The sequence below is a fragment of the Eptatretus burgeri genome, chromosome 8 (assembly GCF_056783735.1).
Source record: "Eptatretus burgeri isolate ZD-2024b chromosome 8, Ebu_testis_v1, whole genome shotgun sequence".
NCBI lineage: Eukaryota > Metazoa > Chordata > Myxini > Myxiniformes > Myxinidae > Eptatretus > Eptatretus burgeri.
Window position 1 is genome coordinate 83,255,315 of NC_140968.1, and position 19,419 is coordinate 83,274,733.

A 19,419-nucleotide genomic window follows, 5' to 3' on the forward strand; every position below is an offset into this window, starting at 1 on the left:
AGTAGATGGGGGGGGGGTTCAGACGTTCCTTTAAGAGAGACATAGTGAGAGTGTGAGATTTGTCAGGGTTGAAAGACATGTTCCATGTATTGGACCAGCTTGTGATTTTATCCAGATCTGCAGAGTGAAGAATCTGCTGTTTACCAATCTGAGGGATGACAGATAGTATGGTCAAGGGTGAAGTCATCAACAAAGAGATAAAGAGGATTTGTTAATACTTGCAAAGGCAGCCAGTGAAATGGAAGTTTAAGTTTATTAATGTTGCAAGGAGATCAATGTTGATGTGGACGTGGCACTTTCGAAGATGGAAATGTTGAGATCAGATTGACGTTTTGACTTCGAAGCTGAGATTGCTTTTATTGGTTGTTGCCATGCTGCAGGAGTGATGTTGGGAAATGATGCAATGAAATCCTGTTGCACACGAATCACGAACCTAGCGGTATAATTTGGCCTATTCGGTTCGGATTTTCGTGGGGCCATGCAACGTGTATACGTGGTGGTACGTACCTCCCACACATGCCCCCATGCACGAGAAAACATTGTGGGAGCTAAGACAATTACGTCGATTCACCCCCTTGCCCCCCCCCCCAATCAAGTTGGAAAAAGTAAATTGCGTCTTTCTTTACATCTGACCTTTGATTCAAGAAGGAAAAAAAAAAAATCAAATCCGGAAAACAAATTCCGCCAAAATTAAAAAAAAAGACATGACACCACAAATGAATGGTATAAGTTGCTGAAAAAAGCAAAGTAATGTGAACATTATCTGGAGCCAACATCAAGCAACAGTCGACTCAGAAATATGAAGAGAACTAGAAGGGCACTTTGTAGAGCGCATACCTCCGCCACATGCCTGATCCACAAGAACATATCGGGCCGAATACATTTTTGAAATATTATGCTATATATCGTTTTTGGCCCGATCTCTCAATGGTGAAGTATCACTTTAAAAATTAAATAACACTTGTATCCAGATCCGGATTCAGATCTTCACCAAAATTAAATTAATTAGTTATGGTCACACATACAACCAGTCCACCAAGTTGCATCCAAATCCGAACACAACTTTTTGAGATATCATGCTACATATTAGTTTAGCCCAATCTCTCAATGGTGAAGAATCACTTAAAAAATTATCGGATCCAGATCCAGAACCTGATCTTCACCAAAATTGAATAATTCTTCCTTGTGACACACCCAACGTGTCCACCAAGTTTCCTCCAAATCTGTCCACAAATTTTTGAGATATCCTGCACACAAGCAGACAGACAAACAAACAAGACGACGACGTCGTGCAGAGCACGATACTTGCAAAATCCAGAAAACAAATTTGACCTCAAAAATAATTGGTGGTTGAATTCAATGACCAAATATGCATCTCCTCCTCAAATTGCAAGTGAATCAGATGAAAATTGACAATTTATAAATTCGATGTTGTTGACCTTTTGGCCGATGTGGACCTCCAAGGCAATTGGTGGTTGAATTCAGTGGCCTGAAATATTCGAGGTCCATCTAAAAAGTAACGGGACTGAGCCTGCTGTGTGCTCCACTTACACAACTAGCGTCGCAGTCTTTTGCAACATTCCAGCAATATATATGTGACTGGTGATGGTTGACTGCGCTCATTGTGTGATTTTTTACAGGTCGTGCTTTACACGTTGTCTCGTCTGAGTCGTCGCAAGATGAATCGTGAGCAGAGAGCCAATCTGAAGTTTCTTGCTAAGCTTGGCAAAACACCTTCTGAATCGTTCGCAATGCTGCAGCAAGTCTATGGGGAAGAAACGATGTCACGTACACATGCATTTGAATGGCACAAGAGGTTCAAAGAGCGATGGGAGGAGGTTGAAGACGATCCGATCCACAGTCTGGAAGACCTTCAACGAGCAGAACGACGGACAACATCGAGCGTGTGAAGCAGATGGTGCGCGCAGATCGTCGACTCACTGTGCGGATGATTGCTGAGGAACTTTCCATCAACAAGGACATTGTCTGGAGCATCGTCACTGAAAATCTCAAAATACGCAAGGTGTGCGCAAAGATGGTCCCCAAGCTGTTGTCCGAGGACCAGAAACAGCAAAAAGTCACTGTCTGTCAAGACACATTATCGAGCGCCTCGAGGACGATCCAGACCTGCTCGGGAGAGTCATTATTGGCGATGAATTGTGGATATTCGAATACGATCCCGAAACCAAACGGCAGAGTCGTCAGTGGAAAAGTCCGGCATCACCAAGACCAAAGAAAGCAAAGATGTCAAAGTTGAAGGTCAAGGTGATGCTCATTGCGTTTTTTTAACATCAAGGGCATCGTTCACTTCGAGTTTCTATCACAGGGTCAAACAGTGAATCAATATGTGTACAAGGAGATCCTCCGGCGCCTCATGAGATCAGTCCGGGGCAAGAGGAGGGATCTGTGGGAGAACAACGCCTGGGTGCTCCACCATGACAACGCCCCTGCTCACAGTGGCCTGAGCATCTGAAAGTTTCTGGCGGAGAGGAATGTGCCAACTCTGGAGCAACCCCCGTATTCTCCAGACTTGGCCCCTTGTGATTTTTTTTCCTATTCCCCAAGCTCAAGGGGGTGATCAAGGGGACCCGATTTCCTGATGTGTAGGCCATCAAAAGGGCCGTGATGACAGAGCTCTGGAGGATTCCAGAAGAAGCCTTCCGGGGGTGCATCGAAGCTTGGAAGAAGAGGATGGACAAGTGTGTGAGACTGGAGGGAAACTATTTTGCAATAGACAAACACAAGCTGTGATTTCAATATATTTTTTGGAATACAATTTCTGTGAAGTCAGTCCCGTTACTTTTTAGACGAATATCATCATCTTCAAATTTCAAGTCAATCAGATGAAAATTGAGGATTTTACAAATACTACCTTAGCTGTTAACCTTGGGCCTACGTGGACCTCCAAAATAATTGGTGGTTGAATTCAGTAACCTGAAATATATATCCTCTTAAAATTTCAAGTCAATCGGATGAAAATTGAGGATTTTACAAATACCACCCGAGTTGTTGACCTTGGGACTATGTCGACCTCAAAAATAATTGGCGGTTGAATTCAGTGACCTGAAATATAAATCCTCTTCAAACTTCAAGTCAATCGGATGAAAATTGAGGATTTTAGAATTACCACCTTAGTTGACGACCTTTGGCCTATGTTGACCTTTTCACCTGAAAAACAATAGGCTTCTTCCATATGACAAACTCTACCATGTGGTGAAGTGTTCTGAACATCCGTTTAAAATTGTGACCTGCAGGCAGGGCCGGATTTACCATGTGGGGGCCGTGGGCACAATGATTGTGGGGGGCCCCCAAAGTTGGAGATTAATCAACAACTTAAATTATAACTGCTTTTTAATCAACAACTGAACTTGTATCTATAAATTTGGCAGATCCTGATCAGGAATGATTTGGCATATATGTTCACAAATTACAATTAAATCTGACAACATGACAAGATGGACGGATTGTTATTGATATGGCTGGTGACTTATCTATGAGCTGATGACTTATCTCTGAGCTCATTCTAAAATCAAATCACAAAAATGCTGTTGCTACAAGAGTAAGAGATAGAGATGGACTAATATAAGGAAATAACAAACGACGCGCTGTCATTAATCATACTACGAACTTCGACTAAAAATCTTCAAACTTCTAAAAACTCTCTGGGCAAAAGAAATCCGAAATGGTGATTAATTGCCGACTTCCAGCGACCGCAAATATACGGCAGTGTCATCCACATCAATGAACATACACACGGTGCCTTAATCAATGGACAAGCTTCCTGTGTGACTTCGCGGCTGCGAACTCGGATATGATACTGTCAACCTGCATGGAATTGAGCACATCGGATTCGGTTGAAATGATGGTCAGATTGACCAGTCTCTGCTGCCCCATCGTGGAGCGAAGATGGTTCTTGATAAGCTTGAGTTTCGAAAACGAGCGCTCCCCGGAGCAGTTCGACACCATCAGTGAGAGGTAAATCCGAAGCAGCACTTCCACGTTTGGGAAAGTATCGGTGAGTTTTTGCTGGATGAGAAAACTGTACATCTCGAGTTCAGTACGGCCCGAGTCTGGCTCTGACTCCTTCATCATGGCTTGAAACTGAATCATTTCTTCTGTGAGGTCAGGTGATAGATCTACCCGATACAGCTCGACGAGCTTCGAGCATGACTCGAATCTACTCCACTTCAAGTTGAACAAGAGCACACAGGAATCCAAATCTGTCGCTCATCTCGCTGTAAGCGTTTGTACGCTTTTCCAACTGCAACAGCAGTACGTCGATCACTGCAACGTATCCACTGATGTGAAAGGACTCCTTGGCATCTAGTTCTACTTCTGGAGTGTGTCCATAGTCCAAGGGAGTGAGGTGGACATTATGCTTTCGTCTACATGATCCGCAAGCGAATTCCCCCGTACCTGAGCGCTCCACTCCATCAACAACGAATGTATCAAACTGATCGCGTAATGACGAAGCTCGCCAGTGACTTGAGGAGCTGCACGGCTGTGTTGACATCGGTAGCTTGTGACTGAAGGGTATTACTCGTACGATCAAATCTACCAAGGACAGCAGACCAGAAACCAGCATAGAACCCTATCTCGAGCGTGCACATTGTTTGGTGAAGTGTCTCGGCGGTGTTTCTCGTTTCACTATTCAGTTGTTCATCGTTTGCGATTTCATCGAGGACATCCATGATTTCGCTGTAACCGTCTACAAGAGCTCGGGTTGCATCAGAATGAGCTGACCAGCGAGTGTCGCTGAGGTGCTTTGGTACTTGCAGACCTTTGGCTTTCAGGGCGTCAAATAATCTGGCGTAGCGCAACGCGGAAGCTGTAAAAAATATACACTTGTTCCACGAATTCAAATAATGCTGCTGCAGGTCTACAGCATCCACGGCCCACTGACCGACTAAGTTCAGTGAGTGCGTCACGCATGGCATGCGAGAGGGTTCTCCTGTTGGATCATTCCCTGCATCCCGTTGTATCGGCCACTCATATTAGATGCGTTATCGTAAGATTGTCCTCGGCAGTTAGCGATGTCCAATCCAGTGGCTTTCAAAAAATCCAGTAATGCCGTCGCTTGCTGGAGTCCAGTGTGTCCTGTGTTGATCAGAAACGTCATGAAACGCTCCACTGGAGCCTCATTCTCGATGTATCGTAGAATAACTGTGAGCTTGTGTCAGGAGTAGAATCGACTGACACAGAGAAGTATTTTGCCTCTTTCACACGAGCGACGATGTTATCCAGAACAGATTTTCTGATGACTGAGATTAACTCTTCACATGTCGTAGATGATAAGTAGTTGGTGTGGCCACTACCGTGGTTGGCATATTTCTGAATGTGCTGTGCCAAAAATAGATTGTATTCCGAAAGTAATTCCATTTAACCAATACAAGGTAGTTACCGTTCGTCCGTGACCCAATAATTTCATCCGATCGACGGAACACCAGACCACGCTCAGCGAGAAACGATATCACACTCACACTTCGTTTCAGAACCTCCCTCCAATAGGATGCAATCTCACTCACCTGTTTGAGGAGATCAGTGTCCACACGACCTGCGGATGTTGCTCTGTCTGACAAGCAGATGATATTAGCACAATGCACATGCAAACGCTCATGCACCCCGATAGAACGACTGGCATGCTTCCAGTCATTGAATCCTTCCCCGCCCAAGGCAGTAGCGCCTCCAAAGAGCTTGCAAGTGATGCAGTACAGTTTGCCGGTTGATGTGGAGGAGCAAAGCCAGGACCTTTTCATGGACTCTCCGTTTTGTAGTCTACGGTAAAAAAAAAGATTCTTGGAGCAGCAGCGTTTCCTACCTTCAACGAACTGTATGGATGAATCAAAGGGACCAGTCGAATTCTGCAGGGGCTCCAAATCTCGTGATGCCCAGTAGTCGATAATCTCTGACGACGGTCACTCAGGAGGCCAACATCTAATATCATTGGCAAAGCCAGGTCCACAATCAGTCAGTATATCTCGCGCTTCTTCATCTGATGCATGTTCTTCATCGGTGGAACCTTCCGAGATGTTGGACGAATCTTGACGCGGAGGTTGCGTTGCCAAATCCGCTTGTTCTGTCTCTGTTGGTATTCCAGCCTCTGTCATGGATGAAATGCCTGTTTGTGCAGGCGTGAAAAACTCTGAGATTTTCTCTGTCTTGTCGATGACGGCCTTGTGTCTTTCATCTTTTTCTTGGAACGTTTCCGCTTTTGAGCACCACCGTCATATTTCCGTGGAGCCCTGGATTTGTGCCTGTCATCACCAAAGCTGCTCATTGTGGTTTCTGCAGCTGGTAGGTACCGAGTGACCGAGATATCGTCAGAGTGCACGTAGGACATACCAGAATCACGAACAACAAGTATGTTTCACACACCTGGAACATAGAAAGTCACACTATGTTACTGTGCTGTGCGCGCCAGTAAGCAGGGTACTGACAGCGTTCCCTGCCAGCCGCAGTTTCAGTGTGTACAATACTACCCCTGCCGGCTGTATGCTGTGCTGGCATGCCCTAGTTTTACCACATCGACTTTTACCTTTTCACCTTTGCTCTGTATTCTGTCTGTGCTTGCTGGGCTCTGGCAGGCAGTGCCATAGTTTGTTGGCCATGCTCAACCATCTGAAGCATCGATGCCCCGGGAATTTTTGACCACGTTGGATCCGTTCTGTGGACCATGGAAGAAACGGCTTGAAAAAGCCAAAGCTTGAAAAGGACCCTCACAATGACGGACAATTTTGAAAAGATATCCTTACAAAGAGTTTACAATCTTCATTCACCGACAATAAAACTTTAGAAGCACATTTTCAAGGGATTTTCAAAATGTCATCGAAGTTGTGGGGGGCCCCTAAATGTGGGGGGGCCCCGGGGTCATGGCCCCACCTGGCCACCCCTAAATCCGGTGCTACCTGTAGGCTACAAACAGACAGAATAACAAAATCGACTGACCAATATACTTTGAAAAATCTTCAAACAAATGAAAAAAAAATCACTCATCGAGTGACAACTTGGCAAAACAGCACAAAGTAGAATGTCCCTCGGTAAAGTGCGTACCTCTGCCAGGTGGAACAGTTCCAAGTTTTGTTTCCCACTGATGGGCTGGATCCGAACCAAAATCCAATCCGCTTGTTCTTCTCACCTATTCAACTCATCCACCTTGTTTTGTCAAAACTCGTCCACACCTTTTTGAGATATAGTGATATATTTAGTTTTTGGTCCTGTCTATCAATTTTAGAAATTAGGCCTGTGTTGACCTTTTGACCTTAAAATTAATTTATAGTTGAATTCAGTGACCTGACATGAAAATATGCTCTAAAAATTTCAAGTCAATCGGATGAAAATTGAGGATTTAGAAAATTTGGCCCAAATCGGGTTTTTTTTAACCTTTTGGCCTATGTTTACCTTTACATTAATTGGTGGTTGATTGCAGTGACCTGATACGCAAACGCTCTTCAAATTTCAAGTTAATTGGATTAAAATTGAGTATTTTAGAAATTTGGCCCAGGTTGACCACAAAATAATAGATCGTTGAATTCAGTGACCTGATTTGTAAATCTTTTTCAAATTTCAACTCAAATCGGATTAAAATTTAGGATTTAGAAAATTTGGCCCAAATTGGCCTTTTTGGCCGATGCTTACCTTAAAATTAATAGTTGTTTGAATTCAGCAACCTGACATGAAAATGCTCTTCAAATTTCAAGTTAATTGGATTAAAATTGACAATTTTAGAAATCGTTTAAAAATTGGCCTAGGTTGACCTTTTGACCCATGATAACCTCAAAAGTAATAGGTGGTTGAATTCACTGACCTCCTGATGTGCAAATGCTGTTCAAATTTCAAGTCAATCGGATGAAATTTAAGGATTTTAGAAAATATGGCTCAAATTGGCCTATTGGCCTTTGTCGACCCTTTTGGTCGACCAAATTTTACGAAACTTCAATGTGGGACCGTCGCAGGGTCGGTGACATTAATCGTTGAAAATGTCAGAAAGATCGGTTGAATGGTTTGGGCTGGAGGTGAGCGGACAGACAAACAAACCCACAAACAAATGGAGGTCATAAACATGTCAATTTTTTTTTTTTGCCAAATAACAAACAAACAGACAGAGAAGGGTGAAAACAACCTCCTCCACCTTCGGTGACAGAGGTAATAAACGAATCAAGTGAGAAAGTTGATAATATCATGCTGGGTATCAATTGCTGCACAGACAGGTGGAAAAATGAGACACAATGCGAATTACAAATTATGCTTTTAGCAAAACTCAAGATAACCTCACGGCCGTGTACTTACTGAAAACGAATACATTCAAAGACATCGAAAATAACATGATCAAGATAAGAAATAAGATATTGAAGAGTAATGGAATTACAATAAAAAACGAGAAACACCAGGAACGTAACAACCCTCCGTCTGGCAAGGGGCAGTAAAACATTCACAGTAAAGTACGTCGACATGTGTACAGTGCAAAATGGCAAGGCATGTCCACAGCTGAATTGTAATACCCTCTTCATATCACTCCTGGGTGACACTATACGGTAAACATTTCCAAGGATCATTTGCGTTACCTGACAATGACAATTTTTTTTAATGCTGAAAACCTTCCGGGGCACACCCCAAGTATAACCACCAAATTTCAATTATTTCCATCCAGTGGTTTAGCAGTGGATACAAGTCAATCAAATAAACAAACATAAAAAACACACAGGCGGAATGATATATGTCCCCTCCTTGCAAAAACACCCATCCCCCTCCTTGCAGCTCTTCCTCATGGAGTGTTGCGATGTGTGGTGAGGCGTTGCTCTCCCTCCCACCGTTACTCCCCCACCCCTCTCTCTATCCCACCTCTTTTACTCTGTCAGTGAAGTAAATGGTATTTGCTTGTAATAATAATAATAATAATAATAATAATAATAATAATGAGTCAGGTAAAGAAGTAATAAGTTGTTCAGGTTTAGGTTCGGTTAGGTAAGGGGGCATGCTCCAGCGTCGCTTCATCCACTTTCTGCCGGTACTCCAGGGACCTCCTTCTGGCCATCCCCCAGGCAGATGCCTGACCCATCCCCATCTCATTGAGATGTCAATCAACCTGCTGCAACCATGAGGTTCGTGGTCATCCCGTTGTCCTTCTCCACTCACGAGGCTCCCCCTACTGAGAGAATCTGGTGAGCAAGATCAGCATCAGGAAATCGAGGCACATGTCCATACAGCCGCAGCTGATGCTCACGGACTATATAGGCAACAAAACTCATTTGAGTTTCTCTCAGCAACCGCCTGCTGAATATGAAGTCTTTCCAGCAATAGAAAAAGATTCTCCTTACAAACCTGGTACTGAACGAGTTAAGTCTTCGTCTCAGATCCTTGGTCAGAGTCCAAGTCTCACATCCGTAGAGCAAGAACGGAAGTGCCAAGGACTTGAAGACTCGGACTTTCGTCTTCCTGCATTGGCACCGACAGTGCCACTCCCCATGATATAGTGAATTGATGACTTACCAGGCCCGACCGCGATGTCTATTTAATTCTGGCTCACAACAAGCGGAGACATGAACATCACTGCCAAGGTAAGTGACTCTTACCGTGACCTCAACATCCTCACCACAAACAGCGACTGACAAGATGTCAGCATCCAAGATGTCATCGAAAGCCTGGATCTTCGTTTTGCCACAGGAAACCCAAATACCCAACGGCTTCGATTCCTCCAAGCTCCAATGGCTCATTCAGTGCCTCAAGGGCCCCTACAAGGATCTCCAGTGTCTCCGCAAGGATATCCTCTTCGGGGCCCTCGAGGCTCCACAAGGATATCCTTGCAGGGACAGACATCTTGACATTCCCAAGCAATACACCGCAGCTTAATCTCTCCAGCATATTCCCCAGAATCTGGTCCATGCAAGTGTTGAAGAGTTTGGGAGCCAACACACACCCCTGATGAACTTCAGTTGGAATTGGAAATACATCAGAGATGGAACCACCACACGTCACAGCACTCTGTAGCAGAGTATAGTTCAGAAATTGGATTGATCATCTTTGGTGGCACTCTGTGAAGGAATGCAATGCACAAATTCCTCTGGGAGCAGGTCAAGAATCATTCAACCACAGGTGATGCTCTACACCTTCACAGATTCTTCGCACATAGGCCTCATTGTCCACCATCAGCGCATGTGCAATTTAACGTCTCAGCTCCCTGAACAGCTCAGCTCTGCCATTTCGCCTAGCCTTGCAATTCTGGTCAATGGTATCCAATGTCCCTTTGGAGACAAAGTTCTTCTTTGCCTGACGGTGGGTTCAAAGACATCTACCGGCAACATCAAGGATGGTGGGCTTGAAGGCACTCCACAACTCTTCAGGATTCCCCACAACACCCAGACCCCCCGCCCCACCCCCACTCCATGCCAAATCCACATTCAGCCTGTTTACAAACTCCTCAACTACCCTCTTATCCTTGAGCTTGTCAACATCCAGCTTAACCTAGGATGGTACCATTCTTCTGGAATGACGCTGCAACTTCAGAGATGCCACTACAAGCCTGTGGTCGGTATTGAAGAACTGGGCACTGCAGTAAATTTTAGTTATGAATCATCCTGCAATGAACATCAACGAGCACATGGTCAATTGCCTTTGCCACCCCACCAGTGTTGGAATACCAAGTTCAGTGATGAAGCTGTGGGTGCTGAAACTGTGAACCAGCCAGGAACTTTGCTCTTCTGGTTCACAGGTTCCAGACCTATGAAGAGCGACACCTGTCTCATCACCATCCCCGTCAGTGCCATTCGATGCATTGAAATTGCCCAAGATGAGAAGAGTATCTCGTCTGGGGCACTGATCAGCCACAGACTCGAGAGCGGCATAGAATCCCTCCTTCACAGCGAGATCACTCGCCTCAGTTGGAGCATATATAGAGACCAGGAAATGACACCCATCCTCAGTGTCATAACATGCTCATTGACCAGTGTTACCTCAATTATCATGGGAGTCAGCTTATTGGAAACAGCTACAGCAACTCTGGGCATGGTAATCATCAGAGCGACCCATCCAGTAGTAGGTGTAACTACTCGCCATGATCTCACCACAATGTGGTCTGCTAATCTCAGCGAGTGCTGCAATACTAATGTTCACGCACTGGAGCTATTCTGGTTCCTCCAAGCTCCAGATAGCAGAGACCGGTGATCTGGATAGCAGAGACCGGTGATCATCTTCTCTTTGGGACAGGTCATTCCAGGCACTCACCCAAATGGATCGCCTCAGGTTAACCCGAGGAGTCCACTGTCTGGTGGACGACACCTCAGCAACAGCCTGACACAAACTAGGACAATCCAGCCTGGGAGGGTTACCACGTGTTTTTCCTCACATCATCAGAGAGTGGACGGCCCGAATGCTTTGCCCCAATTCCGTCATTCGGTGAGCTGCCCTACGAAGTGCAGCTGCACAGGAGGTACTCCCACGGAGTGTTTCAGTTTTTATTTATTTGCGTTTTTAGTGTGTTTTGTGAAACGAGTACGTGCCTGTAAAAAAAAAAAAAAAAAAAAAATTATAATAATAAATAAATAAACCACAGGCCGTTTCTTCGCTCTCACGTGCCCGTACGTGCGTGCGTGACCCGGAAGTTCGATATTGTTACGGCTGTGGAAATTCGCAAACCACCATCCAGGTCCCGTAGGTGAGGTATCTCTTAAGTACATGTGTAGTTAGCCCCAAACCCGTTGTTTAGAGGGAATAAATGTGATTCATTCGGGCTGCGACGCTTTGAGTCAGTTGTTTTTCTTTTTCTATCTTTTATTTCAAACAAAAACCAACAAACAAGGATGCTCGGTGGGCTTTTCGCGCCATTCTTCTCCACGCTTGGTGTGAGGGAGGTGAAGCGAGAGGAGGGCAGCTGGCGCCCGATTGGTGGATGCGCAGTGTGACGCGGCCAGGGAGGAGGAACGCCCCTCTTCGAGACCTTTCTCGAAGCGCCTCAAAGGGGGGTGGGGCAAAGAACGGGGCGGAGCAACGGGGCAAAGCCCCGTGATATAAAAAGGGATGGCTCTGCGAAGAGGGTTGTTGTTGTTCCTGCCGGCCTGTCGATCCCTGCGGAGCCCTTCATCCTGATGAGCCTTGGACCTTTTGGACAAATGACGGTGTGAAGAGAGAGAGAGAGAGAGAGAGAGAGAGAGAGAGAGAGAGAGAGAGAGAGAGAGAGAGAGAGACAGAGACAGAGACAGAGACAGAGACAGAGACAGAGACAGAGACAGAGACAGAGACAGAGACAGAGACAGAGACAGAGTGACAGAGTGACAGAGTGACAGAGACAGAGACAGAGTGACAGAGAGAGAGTGACAGAGACAGAGACAGAGACAGAGACAGAGACAGAGACAGAGACAGAGACAGAGACAGAGACAGAGAGAGACAGACAGAGACAGAGACAGAGAGACAGAGAGACAGAGAGACAGAGAGACAGAGAGACAGAGAGACAGAGAGACAGAGAGACACAGAGAGAGAGAGAGAGATCCTGTTCAAGGGTTCGCCGGAGTCGGTGTGGTCCCGAGAACCCGCTGGTGGGACGGAGCGTCTGCAATTTCCTCTCCCTCTCGACCCCGAGTGTCGACGATTTCTTCCCCCCCCCCCCCCCGTCGGCACCGAGAGAGCGCTGAAAACCCCGTTCTTTCCCCAAAACCCTGGTCCGTGGCGTTGAACGGAGACACGTGCCGGCGCGAAGCACGAGCTCGCCGACAACGCCGGAGGAGCGGGAGCTGAGGGCGCGGAGAAGGACTCGGTGCGCGCACAGAGAAGTGACCAATTCTAATTCTTTTCGGGGTTTTTTTGAATGGAACTCGTGGCGCCGTGTCTTGTGAAGTAAAACTGTATAAGTGTTGCTGTGTGTTCGCGTAGTCGGTTGTAGCTCTGGGTCGTCGTTGCTTTTATTGTTTTCTTCTTGCATTTGCTTTATGTGCATTTCTGATTCTGTTTGGCTGTATATGTGTGCTTGTGTCTGTGTCTGTGTGAATGAAGTGCTTGTGTGAACTTGTTCCCCGTTTCACTGCGTCCTTCCCTTTGTTGAATCTCCATCTTGCTTCACGTAACGGGTTCGTCGTGGGCTTAATACGCCTGATAATTAATCAGAACCGTCGAGGCCGACGATAACACCACTCGGTTATCCCGATAGCACGGAACGGACCGCTTTAGCAGTTTGTGTCCAGAGTCGGCCTGCGGCGAGGTACGATCGCCCGGTCTACCATCCGCGTGGGTACTTAGGTAGGTCGAGTTTGGCGAACAACCCTATCCTACGCGGGTGGCCGATTGGCACGATTGTGGTGAGGTCGAAAGGCCCACCCGTGACTGGCTCCAGGCGATAGTTCCCAGAGGGTCACGACAGAATTGTCCGTCCGGTAGGCGACGTGCCGCGATTCGAGTCACGTGGCCGATCGCACGCCGGCGGGCGCGAATTCGCAACAATATTATTCGCAGTTACCATTATTAGCAATTTTTTTTAATACCCAATTATTCAATTCGCGCCAACGTATTTTTCTTTTCGCAATGTCGTGGCAAGGAAAAACAAAAAGAGAAGAGAAGAGAGAGAAAAAATTTACTTCCTGGTTCGGAGCATACCGGCACTCTGATGTTCCCGAAATTTATACACAGTTTAATATGAAAACGATCATAACTTGGGCCATTGTGTTTATCTATAAATGCGCATAAGAAATTGAGAAATTATTAGAATACACGAAGTCATCACTCTCCGGAAGCCCGTACGTTGTAACCCGTAATGGGGAACGTGGCTGTGCTTCCCTTCCCCATCGGCCACGCCCACGCAACAACGTGTCTTGTCATTGGTTTGGTAAATAAATGGCCATAACTTGGGAAGCACTTGTCCGATTCAAATCAAACCTTGAAAAGGCACATCCTCAGGTCCCCAGCAATATACCTGGCAAGTTTCAATTAAATCGGACCAGAGGTTGTCGAGAAACAGCGGTCACACACACACAGACACACACACAGAGCTTGCTGGAATTATGGATAGATGAAGTATTTCATGGTGGCCGGAGTGCAAATCCTGCCACCAACCTCCAACGCACGGTAACCAACACCAGGATATCCGCAGATGCAGTTGGCACCAGATGTGGATGGCTGTTGGCTCACAAGGAGCTTTTCTGCCCTTTGACAGGTTTCTTTTTTAGTCCCACTGGGTGGATAGAAATTTGTGTTGTAGAGTTGATGTTGCCAACACACTCCACAGGTTCTGACCGACCAGCGCTCCAGATTGCTCCCCACACCATCACTGAAAAATCCACCGCATTTGACAGTTGGTTGCAATCAGTTCAAAGAGAACTCTTGACTGGGACGTCTCCTGACCCATACGTGCTCACCGTCAGAGAATTGAACAAATTGGGACTCATCTGAAAAAAACTTACTTTGCCAAAACTCCAAGGGTCTGGTGGCCATCTCGTCAACCCACTTCTTTCTCCTTTGAATGTTGGCTGGTCTAAGAAGAGGTTTTCTCCTAGCTGCTCTCTCATAGTAGCCCAGTTTATGAAAGTACCACATGGCAGTTCTTAAGCTAACTTGGACCTCCGCTGCAACATCTGCTGCCTTGCAACGGGGAGTTTTATAAATGGACTGCTTGACAGCTCAAAGACACCTTTCTGAGGGCCCAGATCGACCAGAACCGGAAGCTGTGGATTCCTTGCCTTCGCTGGTGAATTGCAGAATCACCCGATTGACCGTAGAAAGTGGAATGCCAAGGTTCTGAGCTATCTGATGCTGGCTGAACCCACATTCTGAATGGCCAACTATTCGTCCTCTTTGAAAATCGGAAAGTTTGTGTGCTCCCTGGGTTCGAGGCATCGTTCATTGCCGTGCAAGACCCAGGAACTCGTTTCTGCAAAGAAGTAGTTGAATATTAGGACAAATCATTGAGTAAAACTGAGCTATACAGATGAAATGAAGAAATTTAAGGTGTCTATTTGCTTCTGTCATGTCTCTGTACATACACGCTCCTCACCAGGAGGACCTGGTGGGGGGGAACCGGTTTAGTTGCCAACACTTGACCAGGGTGTCGGTGAAAATTTGCCGACTCTTCGCAAAAGACACTATGGAATCTTTAACATCTGCCAACTATGCTAGCAGACGAGACATCCAGTGTAACGTCCATCCAAATCCGTGGGACAGTGCACTTTGTCATACAATCCCCTGCATGATGAAACACCAATCTGACAGTTTATCCGGAGTCGGGAATAAAAACCAGATGAGAGCGTTCAAAAGTCAGTGTGCTACCTCTGTGTGATCCTGTTGGATTTTCATATTATAATAAGGAAAATATTAATTTATTACGCAGAGAGATAATGCACAGAGATTAAAATTATATATATTGTTGTGGTTGACCAAATTCGCAAACCACCATTCAGGTCCCTTAGGTGAGATATCTCGGTAAGTATATGTGTAGTTAGGCCCAAACCCGTTGTCTAGAGGGAATAAATGTCATTCATGCGGGCTGCGACTCTTCAGGATAGCCGTTTTTCTTTTACTATCTTTATTTTGGACCAGCCGCCATTATTACCACCACCAACCACGTCTCAACAGCCATCACAACAACAACCACCAACCACAACGCCGCTTCACCACAACCGCCACGACCTTTACCGTCACAACTCGCCACCATCGCATCACCGTCATCTCGCGCCACTCGTGGGCACCGATGCTGGACTCGTGCGGGGCGCGCACCGAGGAGCGTGTTCAAAAACATCACGGACTTTCCGCAGAAAAACGGATCAAAAACGACTCACGCCCACTTTTGTTCCGTCCAATCGGTGAGCGAGGGGCGATTTGGCCCCGCCTCCAGGGCGTTGGAGGACGGTCGCTATATGCAAATTCATGGATCAAAAAGCATTCACGCCCACTTTTCCTTGGGCCAATGGGGAGCCAGCAAGAGAGGTGAAGGGTCGGAGGCAGAGGGTCAAGGGTAAAAGAGCGAAGCCACGGGGCTTATAAAAACGACTGCGTTCGTCAGAAGTTGGCAGTTCGCAGTTGGCAGTTCGCAGTTGGAGTTCGCAGTTGGCAGTTCGCAGTTGGAGTTCGCAGTTGGCAGTTCGCAGTTGGCAGTTCGCAGTTGGAGTTCGCAGTTGGCAGTTCGCAGTTGGCAGTTCGCAGTTGGCAGTTCGCGGAGCCAGTGAAGAGTTGGGACGAGTCAAGAGAGGAGACGGAGAGGGCGATCGGACGAAGCTGTGGAGAGGCGGCGGCGGCGAAGGCGGTTGAGGGGGTGCTCGCGTCGGATTCGGGGAACTGCGGAGGGAGAGGCCGGCGGCGCGACCGAGGTCGTGGTGGAGACGCTCGTCGCGGGACCCGAGATTTTGTGAAATCCTCCTTTCCCCGAGCATCAGCAACCCCCTCCTGTTTCCCCCCGCGCTGAGATAGTGCGACAAAGGGGGCCCCCTTCCCACCCCCTACCAGACACTGTCCGCGAGGCCCGCGGAGTTGAGGCACCACCGCCGCTCCGCGTCTCATCATCAGACGGGTAGGCCCGACACGGTCTCGGCCCCAGGCCCGCCTCATCCTGGAGGGTGGTTCTCTTTTCTTTTGCTTTGGGAATATGTTTTGTCGGCGCCGTCTGTGAAGTAAAATTGTATAAGTGTTGCCGTGTGCCCGGTAGTCGGTTAGATCTGCTTTGTTGCATTTGCTTTTTGTGTAATATTGCATTGTCTTCTTCTTTTACATGTGCTTTTGGTGGAATTGTATATGTGTGCTTTCCGTTCATCGCGAAATAAATGTGCTTATTGTTGAACTGTTTTCCCGCTTCGCTTCGTCATTTCTTTCATTGAATCTCCATCTTACTTCACGTAAAGGGTTGGTCGTGGGCTAAGACGCCCGATAATTAATCGAACCGTCGAGGCCGACGAATAACACCGCTCAGTTATCCCGATAGTACGGAACGGGTCGCTTAAGTGGCCCGTGTCCGAAGTCGACCTGCGGCGAGGTGCAATCGCCCGGTCTACCCTCCGTGTGGGTACTTAGGTAGGTCGAATTTGGCGAGCAACCCTATCCCACGCGGGGGCCGATTGGCACGATCGCGGTGAGACCGAAAGGTCCACCCGTGACTGGTTCCCGGCGTTAGTCCGAGAGGGTCACGACTGGATTGTCCGTCCGGTGGGCGACGTGCCGCGATTCGAGTTACGTGGCCGTCAGCACGCCGGCGGGCGCGAATCCGCAACAATATATATATAACATAACAAAATGCTTGAAACAACGACCTGTTGAGAAAAGTGGGTTTAACAAGCTCAGCTTCGATCAGGAAACAAAATGATCATTCACAAAAGGTTTTAAAAAGAGCAATTTTTGTGAAAAAAAAGCCCTGAAAGACATAAAGTAAAGGCTAAGAATTATAAGAAACAAGGTCGGATTATAAGGGGGAAAAAAAAGCCAGACGACAATGTTAATTCCTTGATTTATCGTCAAAACTTCAGTGGAATCAAAAACAATGGAATACAAACAAATAGTTACCAACACTATGGCAATCTGATAAGAATTAAAGGAAAATAAAATATAACATTAATCACATTGATATCAGTTTGGCTTTTTTACTGGTTCAATGACAAAGTATCAGGCTCATATTTTAGTTTCAACGCATGAAAATCATCTTCAAATTGGAGGGTGGGAGTTATAATAAAAACAAACGTAGAATAATTACCTACCTGAAATCTGCAGCCAAGAAAATGTGATCATGCTTGTTGAAGAGACTTCCTGAAAATTTCTGTGAGGTTGCATTTGAAGAGAAACTGCTCCTCTTGCATTACTGTACTTCACATGGTGGAACCACAAAAGCATGTCACATGCCTCATCAACAAAATCAAGCTGAAATTATTTACAGTCATGGATGTCACAAAACTGGGTGACAAAGGTCATCAAAAGAGTGAAGTAGTCAAGAATTGTGTCAACCCCATAAACCTCACATGATGGAGGCTGTCTTTCCACCGCACCCCCACCTCACCCCCCCCCATGGCAAACATGGCATCTTCATGGAAGCCAATAAAGTATGTAGTTCCAGTGAATCACCCATCTAATATCAATGGCTCAGAAAACACAAATCACAGCCAACCAAGGCACTGAAGTCATGAAACGAGGAATATTTATTCATATATGGATGACATTATCTATTTGTTTAGTGGTACTGGTGGTTGATCCGCCACTGCAGCGATGGCTGAGTAAACTTTCCCATCTTCAGAATTTTTTTATAACGTCCTACAAGATAGTTTCTGTTTTAAGATGGACAGATCCGAATGAGGGAGCAACTTGCATCACCGAAGTTGCTATTGCCGTTTGAGTGAACGGTACAGCAGAAAGCCCAGCACAGCCGTCACGCCGACACCAATCCCCAATCGCAGCCACAGTGAGTAGCCATCAAGCTTCTCTTGCCCCAAATGCCTACAGGGAAAAAATAAAGCAAGGAGGAACAAAGTGTCAGCTCAAAGTTATGCTTGTAGAACCTTCTGTCATCATTCTTTCATAGAAAATGTTACAAATTCCAAATTTCCATGTCAAGACAGAGAAATACAAGTATTAGATATATAAAGAAAAAAAAAAAACAAGGGCAGTTAAGTGAAGCTTGTATAACAAAGCAAGTTCCAGATTCCATCAAGGTTTGAGGTTGCCTTTTTAGTGTTCTCTGCACCCATGATTGATGATGCTGAGATCCCAATTTCTGCATATATATATATATATATATATATATATATATATATATATATATATATATATATATATATGTATATATATATATATATATATATATATATATATATATATATATATATATATATATATATATATATATATATATATATATATATATATATATATATATATATATATATATATATATATATATATATATATATATATATATATATGATATGTTGATTTGGTTGTTCACTGAGGTCCTAGTAATTCATGTAATTGTCTTTTCTCCAGTTTGTGGAATTTCCTCCCGGAGACAGTTCACTCCCATCTTTCCCTCAAGGGCTTCAAAAGGAAGCAATTCACCCCATTTCCTGTCACCCCCTCTACCTAACTGAAACCTTCTTATTACAGGTTAATGCATCTCCCCCACACCCCGTTCTTCTTTTGCCATCAGCTCAATTCCATGCTTCTTGTATACAACTGTGGTCTCGCTGTCATTACGTTACCTTTTTACCTCTTCAAATGAACCTTTACTTTTACTTGATTTGGTATGCACAAACAAAAAGCACTGATGTCCCCTATTGCCTTTGTCTGACATGGGATTTATGGAGGAGTTTTACAAGAGCTGCATATAAATGCAAAAGTAACATCAATAAATAAGGGGCCAGTTTATGCTTTCAAATTGCTTCGATCTTAATTCAGAGAAATCGTAAAAGCTACTTCTCTTGAAATAGGTTTCAGACTTTGGGACCACGAGGTAAATCTGTTGTGGCTCAATAAAGA

At 45.6% G+C, this 19,419-nt stretch overlaps 1 protein-coding gene and 1 pseudogene across 4 annotated transcripts in view; both read right to left on the reverse strand.

Moving 5' to 3' along the window:
• LOC147022174 (uncharacterized) overlaps nt 1–9,463 on the reverse strand; it is a 19,472-nt pseudogene extending 10,009 nt beyond the window's left edge.
• Nucleotides 9,464–17,392: 7,929 nt separating this feature from the next.
• The window catches only part of LOC147022175 (mitochondrial Rho GTPase 1-like), a 105,762-nt gene continuing 103,735 nt past the window's right edge, over nt 17,393–19,419 (reverse strand). For all 4 annotated transcript variants that reach the window (XM_085892829.1, XM_085892831.1, XM_085892830.1 and 1 more), the window contains one exon: nt 17,393–18,381. In XM_085892829.1, coding sequence (XP_085748955.1) covers nt 18,267–18,381 — 115 coding nt within the window. In that variant the 3' untranslated portion in view covers nt 17,393–18,266. The remainder of the gene's footprint in view (nt 18,382–19,419) is intronic.